This window comes from Macaca nemestrina, chromosome 6, assembly GCF_043159975.1.
Source record: "Macaca nemestrina isolate mMacNem1 chromosome 6, mMacNem.hap1, whole genome shotgun sequence".
Classification (NCBI taxonomy): domain Eukaryota; kingdom Metazoa; phylum Chordata; class Mammalia; order Primates; family Cercopithecidae; genus Macaca; species Macaca nemestrina.
The window spans coordinates 146,319,124-146,331,153 of NC_092130.1; the positions used below are offsets into that span (position 1 = coordinate 146,319,124).

Consider the following 12,030-nt stretch of genomic DNA (forward strand, 5'->3'; position numbering starts at 1 on the left):
TCCTATAAATGGAATGTCATCCGTATGAATTTTTTGGTGGCTGGCTTCTCTCAGCATGATGACTTTTCCGATTCAACTATGATGTTACTTGCACTACAGTTCATTCCTCTTTATTGGCAGATAATATTTCATTATACGGGTATATTTCATTATCTTTATTCACTTGTTGATGGACATTTGGATTGCTTCCAATTTGGGGAGGTTGTGAATAAAGCTGCTGCAAACATTTGCATACAAGATTGTGTGTAAACATGTAATTTCATTTATTTTGGTAAATATCTATGAGTGGATGGCTGGATCATATATTAGGTTTATATTTAACTTTAATGAAACTTCCAGCTTTCTAAACTGTTAATAGTTACTCCATTTTAGATTCTCACCAGCAGAAAATGGAGTTCTAGTTCTGCCACATCCTCACTTGGTAGTTTTAGTCTTTTTAAACTTTAGCCATTTTAAATATATATCACTTTATTTTATTTTATTTTTTTTTTTGAGACGGAGTCTCTGTCGCCCAGGCTGGAGTGCAGTGGCACGATGTTGGTTCACTGCAACCTCCGCCTCCCGGGTTCAAGTGATTCTCCTGCCTCAGCCTTCCGAGTAGCTGGGACTACAGGTGTGTGCCACCACACCCAACTAATGTTTTGTATTTTTAGTAGAGATGGGGTTTCACCATGTTAGCCAGGATGGTCTCCATCTCTTGATCTCGTGATCCAACCACTTCGGCCTCCCAAAGTGCACGGATTACAGGCGTGAGCTGTGAGCCACCGCGCCTGGCCTAGATACCACTTTTTTCTCCTCCCTAAGCTAACATAGGAATAAATGTCACTTTTTATCTTTTCTGTTTGTTTGTTTGTTTTTTCAGAAATGACAGTCTTTTATACTCTACGTCTGAAAAATCATAATTTGCGATATTATTCTTCGGACTGCATTGCTTCTTTGAGGCACAGTCATATCAGAAGATATGGTACTAACTATAAGAGTATAGATGCCTTGTCTTATATAGAAATTTATCTGAAGAGTTTATTAGTAAAGTCTAAAGTGAGCGAAATGATAGGTTGATAGAATCTTTTTCAGATTAATGTGTATCCAAGTTAAAAGAAAACATCTTTAGTAATTCCAAATAAGGAAAAGTAAGTAAATATACAATATTGAAATTTCATGTTAACAATTACAAATTTTATTTCCCCCTGAGTACAATTTCTCAGTATGTTAGATAAACAGATATTAAATGGAAATATCCTCCTACTTCCTTAAAATATTTTCCAACCACAAATCTACAGATCCAAGTGGATAAGATGTAATAGATTTTCTAACATTTGTAAAATAAATACATATTACTTTTATAGTCAGGAAAAAAATTAACTATACAATTCTCAGTAAGACAACAGAGGATAACACGTTTCTGTCTCTTTGACTGGAATTAATATAAACTTAATTGGGTAAGAAGACTGGTTATCTAGCAAGCTCTTATCTTTGTCTCTTTTTTAAAAAAACTTTTAAAGCACTTTTTATTTGGAGCAATTTAAGATTTACAAAAAAGTTGCAAGATAGAAACCTTCACTTATTTATCCTGATGTTTACAACATATGTAGCCATTATACATTTGTCAATTGGTAAATTATTAACATCTAAGTTACAACTTTACTCAAATTGTGACAGTTTTTCGAATAATGGCCTTTTTCTGTCCCAGGATCCAATCTAGGCTATTTCGTTATAAATAGAGAAGTTCCTGAAATATAATTTTTGGCATTTCCTCAATATCCTGCATTCAGGAAAGAATGAGGAGAATAACAGGTAGAAGCTAGTAACTTCTACACCTTATTTATTTTTGAAAAAGTTAATTTATTTTTTAGTCGACAAATAAAAGTTGTATATATTTACCACATACATCATGATGTCTGCAAATATGTACATAATGTGAAATGGCCATGGAGCTAATTAATCTCATACACTGATCATTTTTTGTGATGAAAACGTTTAAAATCCACTCTCTAAGTGACTTGCAGAATCTAATGCGTTGTTGTTAACTATAGTCACCATGTTGTACCATGGATCTCTTGAACTTATTCCTTTTATCTGGATGAAATGTTGTATCCTCTAGCCAACATCTCCCCAATAACTCCCACCACTCCCCCAATTATTCTACTCTCTGCTTCTATGGGTTCAACTTTTTTAGATTCCATAGAAATAAACTGTCCCTGCTCCCCCACACAAGACACTTGCTCTGTCACCCATGCTGGAGTGCAGTGTCCTGATCCTGGCTCACTGCAACCTCTGCCTCCTGGGTTCAAGTAATTCTCCTGCCTCAGCCTCCTGAGTAGCTGGGACTACAGGTGCCTGCTACCGAGCCCAACTAATTTTTGTATTTTTTTCTTTTCTTTATCTTTTTTTGAGACAGAGTCTCACTCTGTTGCCAGGCTAGAGTGCAGTGGTGCAGTCTCGGCTCACTGCAATCTCTGCCTCCTGGGTTCAAGTGATTCTCCCTTGGACTACAGGCATGCACCACCATGCCCAGCTAATTTTTGTACCTTTAGTAGAGATGGGGTTTCACCATGTTGGCCAGGATGGTCTCGATCTCTTGACCTTGTGATCCGCCTGCCTCGGCCTCCCAAAGTGCTGGGATTACAGGCATGAGCCACCAGCCCTGGCCTAATTTTTGTATTTTTAGTAGAGATGGGGTTTCGCCATGTTGGCCAAGCTTGTCTTGAACTCCTGACCTCTAGGTGATCCGCCCACCTTGATCTCCCAAAATGCTGGGATTACAGGTGTGAGCCACTGCACCCAGCCCTCGTCTCTTTTTTTTTTAAATGAAGAAAATCAATTATTGGTTTGTACATTTAATTTATTCACTCAATTATTTTTTAAAAATTTTAAATTATTATGGATACAATCTAGCTGTACACATTCTTGCTTTGTGGGGTCCATGCCAGAAAAAATAATCAAGGGCTACTTCATGGTGAAAAGGTTGTGAACCAATGATTCAGAAGTATATTCTGTGTTACCCAGTGTTATATAACTTAAAGCAAGCCTATCAGGTATCTTAAAATACAGTAACAACACTGAATACAGAAAGGAAATACCTTGAAGGGTGGTTCAGCAAAAAATACTGATTCCTTTCCTGAAAGTGGCGTCGAAGTTATTGATCTTGGGGAGGAGACATCACTCAACTAAAAAAGAAACAAAATGAAAATCATCAATAAAGAATATATCTTCAAACTCCTCTTCTCCAGTGCTGAAGGATCAACCTGTTTAGCCAATGCAATGAAATCTAACAGTAAGTATCCTTGGCATCAATTAATTCAAGGGTAGGATATTTTCAATGCAGTTCAGCTACTTCAAATACTTTCTGAAAGTTTATAGAATATAACTTTGCTCCTATATTAGAATCAGTTTTTTAAAAAATCTATAAAACTTCCATTGCAGGTTAAGAATATTAATAAGTACGCTAACATACATTTAAAAAATACGAGATGAGCTATTCCTCTCTACTATTTAAATATGGATTATTCTCTTTGTGGCCTATGAATTTTAAAATAACAAATCTCGATGTGTTTTTACATGCCGTTACATAGATTACTGAGCTTCCTCCTCTATGCAAAGGTCACTATAAGCTCAGAAATGAAAACTACTTTTAATATTAGCCAACCTTAAATGCAATTAGAAAGGCAAATACATTCTAGCAATGTTTCAAGAAACCAACTGAAATTCATTTTAACAATTGCCTCACTGGCTACTCATTCTCCCACCCCTTACTAGATCTTTTAATATAAGGAACTAAAAATAAATTGAACTTAAGGGAAAGTTTCTGTGATAAGATTTTGAGAAATTTCCTTGAGCCTTTTCAAAAAGAGCCTGTTAGATTCTGTTTTTTTTTTTTTTAAATAGATAAGAATCAACATTATTTCCATACTAATCATCAAAATCCTTCTTACCACAATTTGTAATTTAAAACTGCTAAGGAACATGTTAAATATGCACTTAAAGGTCAGTTCTAAAACATTCCTTTTTGGTCTAAACAAAATGACAAATTTATGGCTTTCTTGTGGTGCGTTTATTGACTGTTTGTTTGCTTTTGTTTTTACCTGGGTAGGACTGATAGGAGGTGGTGGAGCTTTGCGTTTTTTTGGAGTTCCACTTCTTTCTGAGCTTATTTTAGAGACTTGGTCATGCTGAAAGTTATCACAGTCCAAAGAATGGAGGTGGGTTAGTTTGGTTAGTAAAGTCTGAGCAAGTAGCTTTATCAAACACATGAGAAAAACCTCAAAAGTTCATGCATTTCTTACTTTATCAAAATCTGAAATCTGCTACCAACCTAAAAATAAATAATATGCATGCGCAAGTATTCTTCTAGCAGCCCATGCTTTAATAGCAAGAAAATAAAAACACATAAGACAAAACCAGATTAGGTTGTTGTGGAGAACTGGGAAAGTAGAGGTTCAGGTCTACTACAACTTAGAATCCAGAATACAATCATAGCCAGCTTTCTCTATTAATGAAAAGCAATGGTATTTCCCACATGTCTGCATTACTTCCATTCCTTTTCTTAAAGACTAAATATGAGGGGAAGAGATAACTTCATTTTTGAAGGCTACTGATAAGTAATACAGTTACCACATAAATTTCAGTATTGAGTCTTTGCTGTTTATGATTTCTTCAAGAATGTAGATGTGTAAATAAATAAACACATAAAACCAAACACACACTGTTCGTCAAAAAAACAGATAGTGACAATATATTTTTAGAAAAAACTACACAGTAACAGGGCATACTCAATTTCTACTTTGTGTAACACTACATGACATTCTAGAAAAACCCTAATTAAAAAGAAAAAGCTAACTTCTCTTATTTTCATTAAATAGCTAACGTTTTCTGGCTGTAGCTCTATAGCTCATGTGATATTACAAGTATTTAAAACAGTGTTATTCAGTCACAGAGTTTAAGCCACATCAAACATTTTCACACCAATAGGAAGTATGAGTTAGTACATTTCAGAAAAAGATGAACATATAAGTAGCAAGTTTAAAGTTACATGCTTTTGAAATAAGGCAAATTATTAAGAAAACCTTTACCTTTTTTTTCTTTTTTTTTGAGATGGAGTTTCACTCTTGTTGCCCAGGCTGGAGTGCAATCGTGCAATCTCAGCTCACTGCAACCTCCGCCTCCTGGGTTCAAGTGATTCTCCTGCCTCAGCCCCCTGAGTAGCTGGGATTACAGGCATGCGCCACCATGCCCGGCTAATTTTGTATTTTTTGTAGAGACAGGGTTTCTCCATGTTGGTCAGGATGTTCTCGAACTCCCGACCTCAGGTGATCTGCCAGCCTCAGCCTCCCAAAGTGCTGGGATTACAGGCATGAGCCACCGTGCCTGGCAACTTCTACCACTTTATAACAATGACTCATTTATTCAAAGATAGTTCAGTCCTTAAGTATTTTCAATATAGTCTTTATTACTTTACCAGTGGACCAAAGTGGTTAAATCTGAACATTTTTAAATTCCCACAAGCATAAATGAAACATAAAAGCCGCCCCCAAAGATAAATACCTGCTTTGGTTTTGTTGGGGTCTTTAAATCTATAGAGGAAAAAGTGAAAAAAATAACTATAAGAAGCATAATGATTCATATTCACTTTGGGTGGGGAGATACACACACATACACCATATATAATATTTTTTAACACTCCATTTGTCTTCAAGAATATGTTTAAAATAATAAAATATATCATATTGCACACATTCCTTTATCCTTTGGGGAAAATGGAGTGGATAAACTTAAAACAACATTGGCTATTTTCTTTTACATACCAGCATCCTGAGAGATTTTTGATAATAGAAGGCTTTGAATTCCTGCATTTTCTGAGAGTTTGGAATAATGTAAGGCATTGTGTCCAAGAGAATCTACAAGGTTTAGGTCTGCACCCTTTTTAATTAAGGCTTCCACGACGTTAGAGCTGCCAATCTCGCAGGCCAGCATGAGAGCAGTCCTAAAGGAAAAAGGAGATACAAAATTAGTACTAAGAAAATGTAAAAACTCTTTCTTGGGAAATCAGTTGTCTTAAAAAAAGAGAAAAGAAGAATAAGTGCAGTTAAACCTTTATTACACTTAATCGTCGGGGAATTCGAAGTGGAATGCTATCAAGATGAAATTAGTTTTTGTTTTTTTTTTAAAAACTTCAGATTAAATCAAAATATTAAACCATATTTAGTCAAACAACATAATCTTCTTTCTATACTATTTGGCACAATATGATGCGATTTAATTGACTGGCATGAATCTTATCCTTGTTTCACCTCAAGCATTTTAAATAACATATATATTTCTAAGACCATTTCTCCAGATCAACCAATAGGTTTATTTTATTTTGCATAGAAAGTCACAGGAAATTGTTTATTCACATCAGCATTTCATAGTCTCCTCAAGGACTTAGCCAGCAATGATGTCCACAGATGTCTGGGGAAAATTGCTTTAAAGTCAACATAGATTCTTGATTATCAAAAACAGTAGAACTTTCAAAAGGGAAGAAGTTAAAAATCCTTTATAACAAATGATCCAAAATATAGCTGTGATATTTTGAAATACTCCCAGAATGTGGATATCACTGAAGTCACATGATTTCTGCCTAATTCTGGGGTACCTTCCACTTTTGTTCCTGGAATTGACATCTGCTCCATGATCCAGGAGAAAGTGACAGATCTCACTGTGACCATTTTGTACAGCAAGAAGCAGCGGTATATTCCCATCCTAGGAGACAAATTCAGATTGAGATTTTAACTCAGGCACAAAATGCCAGAACTGCAAAAGTCAGCCCCTGTTTTTTGCACATTTTTCTCCTGACTTGGACTGCTGATCTAATATCTGGTCCATCCTGATATTCCGTACCCCCATACAGTCACAACTATATGTTGGCACAACTCTTGTTACGGAATTTTACTGAATGCTAGCTTTTACATAGGAGCTCCAGCTTCTTGGGGCTGCTTGTGCCCTTGGCTATCGCTGTTTGGGTGATCACGAGAGACGGCAGAACACAAAGTGTGTAAAGGCTCAAGGCAAGTGTCCCGGGTATACTGAGGGATGGTGCTGGAGAAAGGAAGGGCGTGTCTCCCCACGACACCAGAAGATCCCACTGCCCTGTATGCAACTTCTTCCCAGTGCACTAATGATTATGTATCCTGCCATTCCACTCTTACTAGAAAGTGTACCCTTTAGTAATCTTGCTATGTATCAAAATATAACATAAATTAAGAGCCTATGTCTATTACTAACACATGACTAGATAAAGAAATGGATAGAAAGAATAATTATGTCATGACAATTGCAACCCCTTCGGGAAAAAGGAAATCTAGGTCTCCAACTCATATACAAACTATGTCAGGTGGATTAAGCATTTAAACATTACAATATAAAACAAATGATGAAAAATACTAGAAGAATATACATAAGTATTTTCTGTAATCTTAGGTCTGACACAAACCATAAAGAGAAGTTGTTATTCTGTTTTTTTTCTGGAATATACCCTATAAATCCATCCACAGTGAGTTTTAAGGTAGAAGCATTCACTAGGCAAAGGGAAAAGATGTTACAATATATCCAACTATTGAAAAATACAAGCGCTGCTTAAAGATTGAGTATTGTCATAAAGAATTTCAGACAGATTTCTGGGCACTATCTCTGTGAAGTTAAAATACTTTCTGCTTAGGAAGTACTGAACTTCAAGGAATATGAATTTATTTACAGATTCTATCTAGTCACTTCACAGTATCTCCATCAAATATAAGTGTATGCATGTCAGTTCTCATGCTGCAACATGAAATTTAACCCCATAACATAACCATGTGATAGGTATATAAATTTATTCTCAAAATAGTCTGGCGAAGTTAAAATAGCCTAGCAGTGGTCTTCAAAGTTGGGAGATTCTGCTTAGAAGGTATCCAAAGTGATAGATGGGGTGCAGAAAGAAAGTAGTAAAATTTCTATTTAGACTTATTTTTTATTTTTAAAAATCAAGAAATTAAGCTTTATTTGTAATTACATTGATGGTAGAAAACATGTATAGCCGTAGAAATAAATATACCTATACAGGAAATATAAGCTGCAAAATGTTTTACTAATGCTTTAGAAGCCAATTAACCTTCTTCCCAGTTTAGGGAAAACAAAAAACAAAAAAACAAAACAAAAAAAACCATGCAGCTCTCTGCCAGAGCTCATTTAATTCGATATAAACACACTCTTTGAGGCTGAAGCAAATCTGACCGATTTTCAATGTGAAAACAAAATATAAAAACTGTTCTTGGAGTTATTTCTAAAGAGAACTAACATCAGAATCAACTATTTCAGAAAAATCAGATTCATCAAATGAATCTTCAGCCAACAACTCTTTGAGAGTGACGTTAACATCACACATACAAATGCTACATTTTCTAGGATTTGACATTTTCAGCGATCTAGAATTACTATATTTTGTAAATGGAAATACCACTACTAAAAACAGAATGCTATAAATAGAATAATGTCTCGTTTCCAAAGCCAATATCCTAGAGCTTTGTGAAAATACTACTAATACAAATGAGATATTTCGTGGCAAAGTTATCTTGAGGTAAATGCTGCATCCCCAAATACCACTGGTGAGTATTCTTGGGGCAAATGAGAAAAGGATTAAGAATAATACATAAATCCATTTTGCAGAAGAGAATCTAGGTTGAAAGCAATAGAATTTTGCCCAATAGTTAGTTGTCTAAAGCAGGAGTCCCCAACACAGGGGCTGCAGACCAGTACGAGTCTGTGGCCTGTTAGGATCCGGCTGCACAGTGAGGAGTAAGTGGCAGGCGAGGGAGCATTACTGCCTATAAGATAGCAGCAGTACTGGAATCTCATAGGAACACAAACTGCATTGTGAACTGAGCATGCAAGGGATCTAGGTTGTGCGCCAATGCCTGATGACCTGAGCTGCAACAGTTTCATCCTGAAACCATCCCCACCCCCATCCATGGAAAAACTGTCTTCCCCAAAATCAGCCCCTGATGCCAAAAAGGTTGGGGACTGCTAGTTTAAAGTCTCAGTGACTCCAGAGGTATCCCACTGAGTTTTAGAAACCAGTGTCTACCTCTACGTCTAGTGACCACCTGGTACTTACCAAATCTTTGAGGTTTATGGGGCTCTTATGTTCGCAGAGAATCTGCACAGCTTGAAGGCAGCCCTGTGCCGCTGGGGGAAGGAAAATATAAACACCACAGCCAGTCACACAGTTATTCACAACCAGGGGTATCAAATACTTAGTTCATATTCTACCCATTCTACATATATTCACTCTAGTCGCATTGAAGAGAAATGGTGTTAGGAAGGTTAAGAGTGAGGTGTTTAAAATTACTGCTTAATTTCAGAGTTATGCTGGCCTAAGGCCAATGACTGCCAGTTGCCTTTAGGCAAATATTTGGTTCAGGTTTTCACAGGACTTAGCTTTTCCACAACTAGCAATAAAACCCATGTGTAAACCTAATCACTCATAGTTTAGTGTCAACGTTTGTCACTTGAAGTTGTGTAATCGTACTAAAACAAAATGTTAGTAAATAAAATTGACTGATGTTCATAATAATCCTCAAATCAAAAAGTCTGTATTACACATTACCTCATATCTACAAGTGCTTAGGAATATCTGTTAGTTTAAAAAGAAACCTTAAATTAGTTAAAATATATTAATCGTGATAAAATTCAGTGGTTAGGTGGCAAAGCAACTGATGAATTCTAGGCATATGCCTCAGTAAAACTCTGTATGTTTTACAAACAGAGTAAAATGGGAATGTCTAGAAATGATGACAGAAAAGAGCACCAGGAATAGTATGGAAGGTTAATGGTTTGAATAAGGAAAAAGAAAAGTTGGTGTTTCCATTGGCAGAAGAAGACAAATAGGAGAATGAAAGTTACCTGCATAATGTAAAGCTGTTTTCCCAGAGCTGTCAACACTTTCGGCTGGGCATTTAGACTATAAGACAAAAATAAATACATCCATATAATAAAATACCCTGCACCAATTCTATTCAGTTCAGACTTTTCCTGAAAGGTATGGTGTGGCTTATAAGCAAGACTATTAACATAAATAAGCCTCAACTGCTGTGTTCCAGGGGCCTACAGTCTCCTATGGAGAGGAAGACTTATGTCTTTGGGGTGGGCAAACTCTCCCCTCTTTGCTGCTTCACCTCTCCGTGCCTCTCCTTCCCTCATCACTCCAGCACTCCACAGCTAATAGACATGCTCCAGGCTCTCTCATCTTGATCCTATCTTTTCCCCCATCTCCTGCCCTTTCTTCATGAAACCAGCTTTCTCCTAAGGATTACCCACATCAGTCCAGGCACCCTCACCTCCATTCACTCCTGAAACCACTGCAGTTGGGTGTTCCCTCTCGAGTCCAAGGAGATGGCCTTGGTCAAGGTCACCAACAACCTTCATGTTTCCAGTGACAATAAACATTTCTGTTCTCCTCTCTCCAACCTCTCGGCTCCTAGAGCCCTGCTTGGCTCATCTTATTCTGCTTTTCCTCTTGCGGCTCCTCCTCTAGCCAAACAGAAAACCTCAGGGCTCCTCAGTGTTCTTCCTCTAAGCTCTTTTCCCTGGTAAGCTCCTCCACACCCACAGCCTGAAATATCATCGAGAAGAATGGACGCTAGTGACTCCCAAATGTGGAGATCCTAACAGTAACAACAATAACTGCTATGTAAGTATTAGCTCTCATGTGCCACGCACTGTTCAAAGAACTGCTTTAGGTCCCCTAACAACCCGAGGTAGATACTATCATTACTCCAACTTGCACATGAAGAAACGGAGACACAAAAAGGTTGATAATTTGCTCAAGTCGCAGTAAATGGCAGAGCCAAGATTCGAACTCAGACAGGCTGGGCTAGGGCCTGTATTCTCACTCAAACACAACAGTTGTCATCTTCAAGCGCTAGGCTTGATAACCCACTGCCTACTTCCCATCTCTGCTCTGATGTCTTATTAGCATCTCCAAGGCCCAGCCAAAATCTCTGGTTTCCCCTCCCCAGTGCCCCACCTGCTCCTCCCTGACTACCTTCTCCATCAACAGCATCATCATGTCTAGGCATTGAGCCAGAAACCAACGACTCAGCTTTGATTCCTTCTCATCCTCCTTCCCCTCCCCGCTGCCCTCGTCCTCCTCCCATATGTAATGGACCACCATGTCCTGTCAATTTTTTTCTCCAAAACTCACTTCCAATCTACCCTCTACCCTTTCTTGTTCCTGACATCCTTTTTTAGGACAGCGTCTTCTCACTTGAACAGCTAAGGTAGCCCCTGGTAGGTCTCCCCAGTTCTGCATTTTTCCCCTTTTTATCAATTCTCTAAACAATTAGAATTCTCTTTTAAAACTGTGACTCTCACTGTCTACTGAACAGCCCCTCACAGTTCCACGCTGTACTTAGGATGAACTGCAGTGAAGCCCACCATGACATACAAGGCCCTGCATCCTGTGCTACTTTCCTCCTTACTTGCTTTGCCCCAGGCCCACACACTGGCTTTCTTCCTTCCCTGGCCAGCACCTTTCTGACCTCAGGTCCTTTGCACATATTGTTCCATTTGCTTAGAACGCTTTCCTTGTGGATGCTTGCATCCTTCGGAGGTCTGAGCTTAAATATCACCTCCTTCACGAGGCCTCCCATGAACCTCCACCTCTCATTCCTCTCTTACAGAAACCCGTTAGCTTCCTTTTGAACTGCTGTGCAATCTGTAATGTTTATTTGTGGATTGTTTACCAGACTGGGAGCTCCACTGCGATAGGGGCTGCTGTTTGTCACTGCTTGACACGATGCACAGTGCCCAGGAAACACAGTATGAGAAAGGGCAGGAGGAATAGCTGAGGGTTCAGGGAGGGAGACAGCTCATTTGTTTTTTGTTTTGTTTGGTTTTGTTTTTGAGATGGAGTCTCACCCTGTCACCCAGGCTGAAGTGTAGTGGTGAAATCTTGGCTCACTGCAACCTCCGCCTCCCAAGTTCAAGTGATTCTCCTGCCTCAGCCTCTCGAGTACC

General features: G+C 38.1%; 1 protein-coding gene across 15 annotated transcripts in view; it reads right to left on the minus strand.

Moving 5' to 3' along the window:
• The window catches only part of LOC105473053 (retinoic acid induced 14), a 175,898-nt gene that overhangs the window by 14,247 nt on the left and 149,621 nt on the right, over positions 1 to 12,030 (minus strand). For 13 of the 15 annotated variants that reach the window (XM_011726633.2, XM_011726634.3, XM_071099031.1 and 10 more), the window contains 7 exons: positions 9,916 to 9,973; positions 9,128 to 9,198; positions 6,632 to 6,738; positions 5,802 to 5,980; positions 5,542 to 5,570; positions 4,083 to 4,169; positions 3,081 to 3,167 (listed from right to left, as the gene is read on the minus strand). In XM_011726633.2, coding sequence (XP_011724935.2) covers positions 3,081 to 3,167; positions 4,083 to 4,169; positions 5,542 to 5,570; positions 5,802 to 5,980; positions 6,632 to 6,738; positions 9,128 to 9,198; positions 9,916 to 9,973 — 618 coding nt within the window. The remainder of the gene's footprint in view (positions 1 to 3,080; positions 3,168 to 4,082; positions 4,170 to 5,541; positions 5,571 to 5,801; positions 5,981 to 6,631; positions 6,739 to 9,127; positions 9,199 to 9,915; positions 9,974 to 12,030) is intronic. The other 2 variants (XM_011726643.2, XM_011726641.3) reach the window with 1 other exon arrangement.